Below are 11999 nucleotides of genomic sequence, written 5' to 3'. Positions count from 1 at the left end.
TCATCGCATCAGCTCTCTGTGATTTCTCATGGAGTGGGCGTGCCACTCGAGCTGATCGAGCATTCGTTCGCAGAGCTTGAACCCCATCGCGTCCTCCGCTAGCAGGCCATCCTCGCCAAACGTGCCCGGCTTCCACGCGCCGGTCAGCTGCATCGTTGCGCTCACGGGCAGGCAGCCCAGCTCGGAGAGATAGGCGCGCAGGGCGACGCCACAGCGGGCTCCGCCCCACATGCCGGCGGAGTAGGTGCAGATGCCGGAGGGCTTGTACGCATACGTCTGGGCTCCAAAGTGATTCATCATGTTGGTGAGGGCAGGCGCGATGGTGTGGTTCATCTCGGGCGTGCAGACTACGTACGCGTCCGCCGCGCGCAGGGCCTCCGCCGCGGCATCGAGCTCCGGCGGAACGGCCTCTCCTTCCTTGTAGTGGAAGTGAGCCTTCTCCATGAGCCGCATGAAGCAGCCGCCGAACGACTCTCGCGGATCAAACACGTCCACCGTGTGGCCTCTCGCGGCGATCCGCTGCTCGACGTGGCGGGCCACACTCGGACCGACGCGCTTCGCCCGCGACGATCCGAGGAGGAGGCTGACCCGCAGTGGACGTGGCATGGTAAAGGAAACGGGTGCCGCCAATGGCGGCAAAACACTTAAAATGAGCTCCATCACAAAAAACTTAAATAAAACTCCCCTTTCTCCCGGCCGGGGTGGGCGCGCGCGGGGGGCGGCGGGTGTGCGGGATGTCTGTGGGCCCGAGAGCGATATGCCATGTCCGCCCTGCGTTTGTTTCATAACATCGAAGGCATGTACGTAAGAGCTACATACACTAAAAAAATAAAATCAAGTCAGACTCCCGGCGGAAGGCTCCGGGCACCGCCGCCGCCAACGCGGAAGAGCAAGCCCCCGGGCCGTTCAGTCGAGTTCAGCATGCTAAGGTCAGCTCTGCGGCCCGCGGGCGCTGCTGCTCGGGCCACGCGGCCCGCGCTGCACACGGCAATGCGGGCGTGCGCCTCTGCGGTCACCAAGGTGACGGGCGGCTCGACGGGCGTCTTTCCGCAGGCGCCGAGCCCTCTGCAGGAGTTTTCGGTCGTCTACACCGACCGTGCGCTCAACCACATGTCGGAGCCGTTCAAGAAGGTGATGCTCGACATGGACGAGCTTCTCTGCGACATCTACGGCGCCGATACCGCTGTCATCATCCCCGGGTCTGGGACGTACGGCATGGAGGCGGTCGCGCGGCAGTTTGCGACGGGCAAGAAGGCGATGGTGCTGCGGAACGGCTACTTCTCTTGGCGATGGACCGACATCTTCGACACGGGCGACATCCCGTCCGAGTCGGTGGTGGTGCAGGCGCGGCCCTGCAACGTCGTCGAGGGCAAGCAGCAGTTTGCCCCGCCGCCGATCGAGGAGATGGAGGAGCGGATCCGCGCCGAGAAGCCGGCCGTCTTCTTCACGCCGCAGGTCGAGACGTCGACGGGGATCCTGCTGCCGGACGAGTACATCGCCCGGCTCGCGGCCGCGGTGCACGAGGTGGGCGGCATCTTTGTGCTCGACGCGATCGCCTCGGGCACCGTCTGGATCGACATGAAGAAGAACGGGATCGACGCGCTCATCACCGCGCCGCAAAAGGGCTGGTCGGGCCCGGCGTGTGCTGCGATCGTGATGCTGTCGGAGCGCGGCGTCGAGGCGACGCGGGCCACCCCGGGCACCTCGCTCGCATGCAACCTGGGCAAGTGGCTCTCGGCGCGCCGCCGCCGCCCGCCACACCTCTCTCACCCCAGCCCCACGGCGCATGTCCATGTCGCAAGAGGGTACGTTCGAGAGGCGAGGGGCGGAGGAGGGAGGGACGGCTGACGGGCTGGCCTCCTCCCGCAGGTGATGGACTCGTACAAGTCTGGCGGCTTCGCCTACCACACCACAATGCCGACCGATGCCCTCGTCGTGGCGCGCGCCTCGCCTCCGCCTCTCGCCTCCGCCTCTCGCCTCGCCTCTCGCCTCCCGCCTCGCCTCTCGCCTCCGCCTCTCGCCTCCGCCTCTCGCCTCCGCCTCTCGCCTCCGCCTCTCGCTCTCGCCTCTGCCGCATGGCTTGCGGCGTGGCTTGAGGAGCCTCCGCGAGGAGGCTGACGGCAGCCCCTCCCCCCCCCCCCCTCCTCGCGGCAGGCGCGTGACGCCATGATGGTGACGCGCGACTTCGGGTTCGACCGCGCCAAGCAGGCGCCGCCCCGGAGCCGAGGCGGACACGGACACGTCCAGGGACCCGTCCACCACCACCGGACCTGTCCTCAGGCCGCCTTCGAGCTTGGCGGTCTGGTGCGCGGCGTGCTGCAGGGCGACCGCGGCCTCGTCTCCGTCGCGGCGCCCGGGTTCGAGTCGCCGGGCGTGGTTGTCGTCCACACCGACGACTCGGCGGTCCTCTCCAAGTTCCTCTCCGCCGGCACGCAGATCGCGGCGGGCGTCCCGTTCAAGCTCGGCGAGAGTGAAGACACGAAGACCTTTCGCATCGGCAGCCCCTGACCCGCCTCCTAGACCCTTCCCACACCTTCCTACACCTTCCTACACCTTCCTACACCTTGCTAGACCTTGCTAGACCTTCCGCATCGGCAGCCTGCCCCGCCTCCGCCCCCCTCTCCCAGCAGCACGCCCCGTCGCTCTCGCCAGGCCTCTTCGGTATCGACAAGCTCGCCGACCCCACCGCCACCGTGAAGCACTTTGAGCGCGCGCTCGACGTCGCCGTCCCTCCGGCCATCGCTGCGCCTGCGGCGGCGGCTGCCTGAGGGATCCACCCTGGAGGGCCAAGGTTCTGGCTGCTGCAGAACTTTGGCGCCCGCTTCGAGGCGAACATAGGCTCTCACACACCCACTTGGAAGCTACGCGCGGCGAGGCGCCGCCTTACTGAACTGTCCTCCCACTGCCTACGCACATCTCGCATGCGCATCTCGGGCTCACATGGGTCATGGCACTTAAGTACGGCATATCGAGGGGCGCGCGCACAGATAGCCACGCACAGCCAGCCCGAGGCGGAGCAGAGGCGGAGAGACTAAGATAGACGGTATAAACAAGAACTTTAGTGGCCGCCCAGCCGCATTCAGCTACAAACCCACACAAATGCCCTCATCGTTCTGCGCGCACACACATACACACACAACTCACTCAGACCTCCCCATCGGGTTTTGCAGAAGCTCGTTGTGCAAACAAACGAGGTCCCGGTCAAGGATGAAAAATGTGCGCGCCTCCGCACCGCCCGCGTAGACTTTGATCTCGCTCGACTTGAGCTGCGTCCGAACCTTCTGCTGTCGGACGCGCGGCATGCAGCAGGTTTTGCTGTAGCAAGGGGTCCGCTTGAAGATGCAGCTGGCTAGGCTATTGAGCACGCGGTGGATCAGGGTTGCCTTAGACAATACGCTCAGCTCTAGGTCCTCAACCGTGTCCATATCCTTGACTTCGATATGCGTGATGGCGCAGCGGGGAATCACGATGAGCGACTCCTTGTTGGCTGTGTAGAGTTGGAGCACAGAAGGCGTGCAGCAGAGCTGCCACGAAGCAGCGGAGTCATCGGGCTTGAATTTCGGGTCCGAAATGGATGGACGCTTCCCAGATCGCTCCTCGGCGGCGTCAGCGTCTTTCCGCGCGAGCTGAACCATGTCTGCATGCTCCTGCCACTCCGCATGCCGAATGAGCTGATCCATTGTCGTAAAGATGGGCGTGCCATCGTCACCGTCCAGTAACTCGCACAAGTACGACCGGCGCTTCTCGAGCCTCGCCACGCCGCCGCTGCTCTTTGCGCCAGGCTGCTTGCGCGCCGGGTGTGGAGAGTCCTCGGTGGTCATTGTCAGGCCGGGGGTGCAGCCACCGACTTGCTGAATCAAATCAGGCTGTGTGGGTTGTGAAGGTATTAAATTCTCGCCCAGTTTGGCCGCTTTGTGTATCTCGAGACCTCGAGAGAAGGCCGCCCGCAGGCGAGGGCCCAACTGACTTGGCTTTCTTTTCGGCGGGCAATCGCCCAGTACTATTCTTTTTCCGTATCCTTTCCGTATTCTTGTCCCAAACAGGGTCTACGCCTAGTCCCCGCAGCAGCACATCCGCGGCGATGGACAGGTCGCCCATCGTCAGCGGCGGCAGCTCGTGCCTGCCGGCGAGCGGCACGGCTCAGTGGCATCTCGCCCCATCACGCGCCAACGCCGCCCGTCCTACTCGCCTCTCTCTCTCTCTCTCTCAGCGGGAGATGCGCGCCAGTGGCTGTCCGAATCGGCCGCGTCCGCCGCATCGTTCACCGCCATCCCCGGCCGGCACCCGGTCTGCCGCGCGAAGCACAAGTAGGCGTTCATGATGAAGGCCACGTTCACCTCAAACGGCTCCATCAGCTGTGTGTCCTGCATCTGGTACTCTCCCACCTGGAAGAGGTGCTGCCTCATGCACGGCTTCGTCGTCGCCTCGCGCAGCTCGGCCATCGTCCGCCGGCTCGCCTCGGCGCTCGCCCTCTCGCTCGCCGCCCGCTGCGCCGCCTCGCTCTGCCCGTGCGACGCGCTCTCCCGCGCCGCCTCGCGGCCCGCCGCCCGGCCGGCGGCTCCTGCCGCGTCCTTCATCCCGCCGCCGCCGCCGTCGAACAGCGACATCACCTGGTTGGTCACCAGCCGCCAGTACTGCCTCGCGTCGCTCGGCATCGCCGGCCAGATCTCGCGCCACACGTGGTTCTTCAACATGTGCTGCAGCGCGACGTAGACCGTGTTCTCGCCGCGACCCGTGCGCACCGTCGGCTCCTCCTCCCGCGCGTCGCCCCGCTCGGTCGCGTGCCACCGGCTCGCCCTCAATGCTCTGACTCGCGTCGTCGCCAGCCACTTGCCGAAGCGGATCGTCCACCGCATCGTCGGGTGCAGACCGAGGGCCGTCCGCTGCATCGGCACGCTCTTCCCTGCCGCGGCCTGCGTTGCCAGGAACTCGCGCAGCCGCAGGCGCACGACCCGAAGGTGCGCCGACAGCGCCGGCCCGTGGGGCGCTAGCATCGGCCGCTCATCGCCACGCGCAGCCTCGTCCTGCCGCTCGTCATCCTCCGCCTCGAGGACGTCCGCCAGCGCGCTGCGCCGCACACCCCGGCGCGCGGGAGGCGGCGCCGGCCGCGCCTCGGCCGCCTCGGCGTCGCGCACGGCGTGGGCGCCCTCGCCGTCCGCGCGGTCCATCGCCGCATCCCCATCCCCGTCTGCGGCAGCGCCGCCTGCGCCCGTGCCGGCCTGCTCTGGGACGGCTCGCCACCGCTCGTCGTCCAGCATGTGCCACCACCGCCGATCCGGGTAGCCGTCGTACTCGACCTGGTGCGCGATCCGTCCGTCCCGGTCCTCCTCCCGCCCCATGACGGTCGCGGGGTACCACCGCTCGGTGTTGCAGAAGATCTCGAGGCGCGATCCGGTGGGCAGGACAGTGTGGCCGTTGAGCGCCGCCCTGACATCCTCGCGCTGTCGCTTCCGCCGCTTCGCCTTCGTCTCCTTCCTGCGTAGCAGGGTGTAGTTCGGGCCCACCTCCGCCACGCTGTCCAGCAGCTGGGCGGCGCTCACCATCTCGACCGCGTCGTCCTCCGGCGGAAGCTCCGCGTTGCCCGCGGCCGCCTCCCGAGCGCTCGTCGCGCATCCGCTCGTGGTGGGCCTGCCGACGCGCCACGCCGGCGCCCGTGTGCCTCGCCGCCGCGTCCGGCGACGGCATCGATGCTGTCTGCCCGAGCGTGACTCGCAACTCCACGATTTGCGGTCCACCGACAAATTTGGCTGCCCCCACCCATCCAAAGTTGACTTGATTCCTTAGATACATACATAAAGATACATACATACATAAACAAGAACCTCGCGGCGCGCTTGCTTCGCAGCGCGCCAGAGAAAGTTTCGGCGGGCCGCGCGCGGCGCGGTGGCGGGTCGGGCGCGACGTACCGAGGTCCGTCTCTCTGCGTGTACTCCGCTCAATCCTCAAACGAGCGTGTCGAGCTCGGCGCCCCTTAAGGTGCACCTTAAGGCACACGGCTAGCTACTCCTCCCTGCCTCCGACTCTCCGAATCTCGTCGTCGTCCGGCCGGGCGTCGGCCGAGAAGTCGTGCAGCACAAGCGTGTTGTCGCACCCGTCCGAGACGAGCCGAGCCCCGTCGGAGCACACCGAGCCGAGCCACACCTGGTGAGTTGGAATGAGTTCTCAAGGCTCCAATGATCAATCAGAGGAGCACACCCAGTCGAGCCACACCTTGTAGCCGCCCAGCCCGTACAAGCAGCGCTCCTCTGCGCCGCGCCGCAAGTCCCACACGCGCAAGGTCCCGTCGCGCGCCCCGGAGACGAGCAGCCCGGCGGCGGCGGCAGCGAGGCCGACCACCGCGCCGCCGTGCGAAGGAAAAAACTGCTCCTCCTCGCGAGCCTCGTCGAAGCCCGCTGCCACCGAGGCCGCTCCGCCCGCCGCCTCGCCGCCTGCCGCCTGCGCCTCTCTCAGCCAGCGGCGGTGGATCGAGCCGTCGGCCCCGCCCACCACGACGCTCCACCCCTCCTCCTCGCCGCGCACAAACGCGACGCTCCTCGCCGACCCGACCTCGGGCGGCGCCCAACAGCCGCGCGGCGAGCCTGTGACCAGCGCAGCTGTAAAGAGGGGAGTGTGTGGCAAGCCTGCCCAGCAGCCGCGTGGGGCGAGCCGTCGCGCGTCGAGAAGAGCTCGACCTCGCCTGCGGAGGTTGCGGCCGCGACCAGCTCCAGCGGCGCGCAGCAGGCGGCGGCGAGGGCGGCGGCGGAGCACGAGACGACGAGCGACGGCTCCTCTCCGCCGAGAGAGCTCCAGCGGCAGAGGGAGCCGTCGAGGAAGGAGGCCCAGAGGGGCCCCTCCTCGCCGGCAGGCAGCAGGAGCGAAGAGGCCAGCGCGCCGACCTTGAGCTCGGCGGTCGGGACCAGCTCGTCGCCGTCCAGCCGCCACAGCCGCACGCCGCCCTCGCGCCCCGCCGAGGCGACGCGAGAGCCACACAGCGCCACGCTCAGGACGCCATTGCCGTCGTACTCGCCGTGGAGCTCGCGCATCGCCGAGCGCACCTCGGGCGTGTCCACCACCGACGGGTGCGCGTCCTGCGCGCACGCGAGCATGTCGCCCGACGAGAGGTCTGCGAGCACGAGGCCGCCGCGCGCGGTGCCGCATGCCGCCAGCGGCCAGTCGAGGGCGACGCGGCGAATCCAGTCGTTGAGAGCAACCGGGACGCTCGAGACCGGCGCGGCCTCGCGCCAACGCTCCGCGACCTCACGCTCGATCTCGAGGCTGCGGGCGCGAAGCGACGCGAACAGCGCGAGCTGCGCCTCGTCGGGAGCGCCCGCCGCCGCCGCACAGGAGCGAGGCGGCGCGTGACGCGCGCCGCGGGTTGAGAGCGAGAGCGGAGCGAGGAGCAGTGCCGACAACATGGATCTGGGCTGTCGGCGCGGTCGGTTCAGTTATAGTGGGCCCGGGCTGTGGGACGAACGAGACCTCGAGATAGGATTCGAGCGCGCCAGCGACTAGCGCCCGAAAGTGCCACTTTCGGGCAAGGCTCTGAGCCACGCCCCGTGCGTTGCTCGGCTCGAAGTGACCCGGCAGGACCTTCGTCCGGGCCCACGGCCGGCACGCCGTCAAATTTTCTCGCCGACCGATCCCGCGCGCTCGGCCGCCACCGCGGCGCCTTCGAGAGCGCCGTTTCGACACGCTGCAGCCACGGGCCGCGGCACCTCGACACACCGCCTCTCGCGCCGCCTCGAGGTGCTCCGATCGTGCACGCGGGTCGGCTCGGCACGGTGCGGTGCGGTCAAGACTCAAGAGTCAAGTGGGAGAGCGACTCCGGACTCGGACGAGAACAACTCGGACAACGAGGAGGACCTGATGGTCTAGTGGCCGCCCTCTGCCCGCGCTCCGCGCGCGCTAGCGCGCTCCGCGCGCTCTCCGCTCCGCGCGCTCTCCGCGCCGCGCGCTCGCTGCGCGCTTCCGCGCGCTTCCGCGCGCCTGCACAACTAGCTAGAGGTGCTCCGCGGCTCGGCACGGTGCGGGTAGCCCGCCTTGGTGCGCTTGATGCGGAGCTGGAGCGCCTCGTGGCAATAGACGAGGCGGTTGGAGACGGAGTGGCGCATGCGATTGCGGCGGTCGGTCTTAATGGAGCGGTAGATCGACCAGTTGCGCTCCGCTGCCGACGCGCAGACCGGCTGCGAGAGCACCGTGCACGCGACCTTGGAGAGGGCCGGGAGGTTCTTGCCGTACATGCTCCACCAATGCGCCGGCGGGAGCGTCTTGGCCTGGTCCTTCACGAATGGCCTCGAGAGAACGCCCGCGCTGCCTGGTAGGACGCGAGCTCGACGCAGGCCTCGCCCGCCAGCCTCTGCACCCCCGGATCGTCGACGGATCGGTGAGCGCGCGCATCGGGCCGGAGAGGGAGTCGGGGTTCGAGGTGAGGCGGGAGTACTCGTAGCGCATCGCCATCTTCTCGATGATCGAGATGAGCGCCTCCTGGACGTCGCCGCTCATGTCGTGCGCGAGGTACTCGGGGTCGAGCGCGTAGCCCGCGAGGTGCATCGGCGACTTGAGGTACTCCCAGCGCGCGTCGTGGATGTTGAGCGCCCCCTCCTTCCATGGGACGGTGGAGTTGGCGATCACCCCCCGAATGCTGTTCATCCGCGGCATCACCTTGCCCATGGCGGGGGCGGCGCCATCGCAGAGGCGGAGGAGCTTCACGACCGGCGTCGCAATCTTGAGCACCTCCACGAGCGGCGCCCAGAAGCCGCTCTCGTTGAGGATGATGGCCTTGACAGGGTGATCGTGGCCGGAGAAGGTGGCGCGGTGTCGTCGTCGTTGCCCTTCTTGAACTTCTGCTCACCAAACTCGGAGGAGACGACGACCTGCTGGAGGTCGGCCTTGACGCGCAGCATCCGCCCGAGCGCACGCATGTTGCCGGCGAAGCGGGTCGCCTTGGGGCGGTAGAGGCCGAACTCCTTTTTGTGGTTGACGGCGATGACCTCGCGCAGCTTGGTCCGCGGCCAGCGCTTCTTGCCCCAGAAGAGGTTCAGGATGGCGTTGGACTTCTTGATGACCGCCGCGACCTCTTCGATCTTGCCGAGGTCCTTGAGGTAGAGGTTGAGCACGTGCGGGCCACAGCACGTGCACGTAATCCACGGGAACTTGGTCTCCACGAGCTTCCACGCAGCCTTCATGACGGAGCACGTGTCCGTCACGACCTGCACGACCATGGGGGGGCCGATGCGCGTGATCTGCTCGATGAGCAGCTTGGCGACCGCGTACCAGGAGAGCAATCACCGTCAGGGGGGGAGGGGGGGGACTGGGGCAACACCGGGGGTGGCGGGATTGCCTCGGCGTTCTCAGAGTCAGCGCTCTTGAGTTGGTAGGTGCCCTCAAAGAAGGTCGTGGTCGCGGAGCCGATGAGGACGTTGATGAGATGCGACGAGTGCACGTCGTCCCATCCATCAGATATGATGCTTCCGCCGTACTTGAGCACCTCGCCGCGGACCGGCCGCTCCTCGGCCTTGAGCGTGTCGGTGGTCTTCTCGAGGAGGTCCCCAAGCATCCGCTGGCGCGTCGGCGGCTGGTAGGAGGCGGGGGCGGTCTTGAGCGCCTCGACGAGGTCCTTGAAGAGCGGGTGCGACACCTTGCTCGCCCCGACGTTGAGGCCGTAGAAGAACTCTCCGATCGCCTTGTCGCACGTCTCCGACTTGCCGGAGTACATCGAGGACTGGATGCTCACTTCTGCCCAAGCTTGGCCTTGGCCTTCGCCTCGCCCGCGGCGACAGAGTCGGCAACCTCGTCGTGCGCGCGCTTGGCCGCCAGCGTCTTGCCCTTCTCGCCCTTCGCGCCCAGAAGCGACTCCTTGAGCGCGAGGAACTCCGGGGAGTCGTCGGTGCACTTGTCACAGAGGTGCTCCTTGATGCGCGTGGCGCCGCCGCAGAACTTGACCCCGCAGAAGTTGCACTCGACCTGCGGCGACGTGTCGTGGTCGTTGAGAATCTTGACCGATCCCCAGACAGGGCCTTTGCGGATTGCCGGCTTTGTCGCAGCCTTGCGGACGCCGCCATTGCCTCCGACGCGGGCTGGCCCGGACTGCTGCAATCCAAGCTGCTGCTGCGGCGGCGGCTGGGCCGCCGGGGCGCCCTCTGGGCTGGTGGTGGTAGCATTGACTGCTGGAAGCTAAATGCGTGGTGTCTTGCCGCCGAAATGTTTGCCGCCGCCAGCTGATTTTGAGCGCTCGAAACGCGGAAATTCTTTTTTCTTGAATTCAAGGGTTGTATTCATGAATTCAAGATTTCTGGCCTTGAATACTGAGCGTTTACGCTCGTAATCCTACATCTTTTAGGACTAAGAGCAGCTCCGCTCCCAAGGTGACTGGTGACGCCTACGGCTACTCACCAGGCTCGCAACCCGAGCAAAGGTCTAGGCAGGGTTGCGCGAGCGAGCGCGCCCGCGGGGTTTCCACAGCTCTGCAGGCCCGCCGATCGTGCTGGGTGCCACGATTTTGGCACGAGAGCGAGCGCAGGACCACCTCCTCATCCTCACCGCCTCGGCAGCCACCTCATGCCAACCTCGCGGGAGATGCTGCCCCGGCAGCGTACTGACGGTGCCAGCCACCGCAGCTTCCGCCGCTGGAGCGACGAGCTCTACTGCGCCGGCGCCCTCGACCAGCGGTGTCCAGCCCTGGGCGACAGCGTCACGGCGGGCCGGTGCTACTGGGAGGTCCCTCCGACCTGGCGCGCCGCGACGGAGGATGACATGAACAGGACGCTGCACTTTCAGCGCTGGTCGATGGACCGATTCAACCCGCCCGCCGCCGGCGTCGGCTCCTACCGCCACTATTCCGCGAGCGAGGCTGCCAGCTGCGCGCGCGGCAAGCGCTTGCTGATCGCGGGCGACTCGACGACGCGAGACACGTACTACGCCCTGCTCGCCGCGCTCGGCCATCCCATCTCCAAGGGCTACCCCAGCGACCCGCAGCGGTACTGGCCCGAGGGCCAGTTTGACCCGCACCCGCTGCCGACCGGCGCCGTTGACGCGCACGGCCTCTGCCTGGGCAACTTTGACAAGCGGAGGACGTGCTCGCGCGACGTGCGGTGGGACGGCAACCGCAGCTCCGCGGCCTTCCACTTCCTCACCCGCTCCAACTCGAGCTGGGAGCTCGACCTCTTCTCGAGCAGCCTCGGCGACGAGCCGCTCGACGCGGCGTCTTGTGCGGTGCCCGGTGTGCGAGTCGTTGGAGGCACGGCCATGACATGTCCGGGACGTGCCCACAGGCGTTTGTGCAGTGCCCGGTGTACGAGTGGATGAAGCCGGACGCGTACAACTACGAGCTCTCCAAGGAGGAGCGCGCGCGCGTGCTCGACGACTGGGAGGCGGGAGATATGGGGAGAATAGGGGAGATATGGGGAGATCTGCTCGACGACTGGGAGGCCCGCGCCACTTCGCGGCGCAGCAAGCACCACCCGGGGCGGTACGCCAGAGGGGATGCCATAGGTCGGCCCGCGCCACTTTGAGGGCATCGGCGCCGCCTGCCTGCAGTACATCGAGGCGGTGGTGTGGCGGCGACACCCGCGCGCGGCCGTGTTCCTGCTCGGTCTCACGCCGCTGCCGCAGTGGACTCGCGTGCACGGCACGGCGCAGGTGGAGCCGAGGATGTTCGCGTCGGTCCACGCGGCGCTCGGGCTGCGCTGCTCACGCGGCTCGGCGGGCGGGAGGTACCCCCTCGTGTCGGAGCGAGGGATCGTCCCCATCGACCGGTACAACGTGGTTGGGCCGAGGCGGAGAGACGCCATCCACCCGCTGTACAACGCGCAGTTTGCGATCGTGCAAATCATGCTCAACCACCTCTGCCGCTGACCCGGCCAGGGCCTCCGCGCGTCCCTGAACACGACGGCGCGCACAGCGTTGCAACAGCCGCGCGTTCAATTCCCGTGGCTCCTCTCGAGGCGCAGTGCTAGCTCAATAGAGCTGCTCGCGCCGCGGCTGGCCCCGGCGCGGCTAGCGCTGCACGCCCCCTGCTCTCC

General features: G+C 67.5%; 3 protein-coding genes across 3 annotated transcripts; 1 reads left to right on the top strand and 2 right to left on the bottom strand.

Moving 5' to 3' along the window:
• EMIHUDRAFT_106956 (hypothetical protein) lies at positions 1 to 606 on the bottom strand (the record flags this gene model as incomplete). Its single annotated transcript, XM_005758482.1, has 1 exon — positions 1 to 606. The coding sequence occupies one exon, from the start codon at positions 604 to 606 to the stop codon at positions 1 to 3; it is 606 nt and encodes a 201-aa protein (XP_005758539.1).
• A 245-nt stretch (positions 607 to 851) lies between these two features.
• EMIHUDRAFT_465919 (hypothetical protein) lies at positions 852 to 3085 on the top strand. Its single transcript, XM_005758481.1, has 5 exons — positions 852 to 1788; positions 1870 to 1938; positions 2155 to 2241; positions 2281 to 2497; positions 2653 to 3085. The coding sequence occupies exons 1-5, from the start codon at positions 922 to 924 to the stop codon at positions 2766 to 2768; spliced, it is 1356 nt and encodes a 451-aa protein (XP_005758538.1). The 5' UTR covers positions 852 to 921; the 3' UTR covers positions 2769 to 3085.
• Positions 3086 to 6000: 2915 nt separating this feature from the next.
• Positions 6001 to 7394, bottom strand: EMIHUDRAFT_219420 (hypothetical protein; the record flags this gene model as incomplete). Its single annotated transcript, XM_005758480.1, has 3 exons — positions 6001 to 6141; positions 6211 to 6546; positions 6756 to 7394. 3 exons carry the CDS (start codon positions 7392 to 7394, stop codon positions 6001 to 6003), a joined length of 1116 nt encoding a protein of 371 aa, XP_005758537.1.
• Positions 7395 to 11999: the final 4605 nt, after the last annotated feature.

Source organism: Emiliania huxleyi, assembly GCF_000372725.1.
Source record: "Emiliania huxleyi CCMP1516 unplaced genomic scaffold EMIHUscaffold_86, whole genome shotgun sequence".
In the NCBI taxonomy this organism is placed as follows: domain Eukaryota; phylum Haptophyta; order Isochrysidales; family Noelaerhabdaceae; genus Emiliania; species Emiliania huxleyi.
The sequence above is the reverse complement of the archived record's forward strand: the minus strand, read 5'-3'. Positions and strand labels throughout refer to the sequence as shown.

What these genes read in the sequence shown, in the direction of transcription:
- EMIHUDRAFT_465919 (XM_005758481.1), top strand. Translation starts at nt 922, where the DNA reads ATGCTAAGGTCAGCTCTGCGGCCCGCGGGCGCTGCTGCTCGGGCCACG. An exon ending in GCCGAGGCGGACACGGACAC is followed by an intron (nt 2,242 to 2,280) that starts GTCCAGGGACCC and finishes ACCTGTCCTCAG; the next exon opens with GCCGCCTTCGAGCTTGGCGG. An exon ending in CACGAAGACCTTTCGCATCG is followed by an intron (nt 2,498 to 2,652) that starts GCAGCCCCTGAC and finishes CGCTCTCGCCAG; the next exon opens with GCCTCTTCGGTATCGACAAG.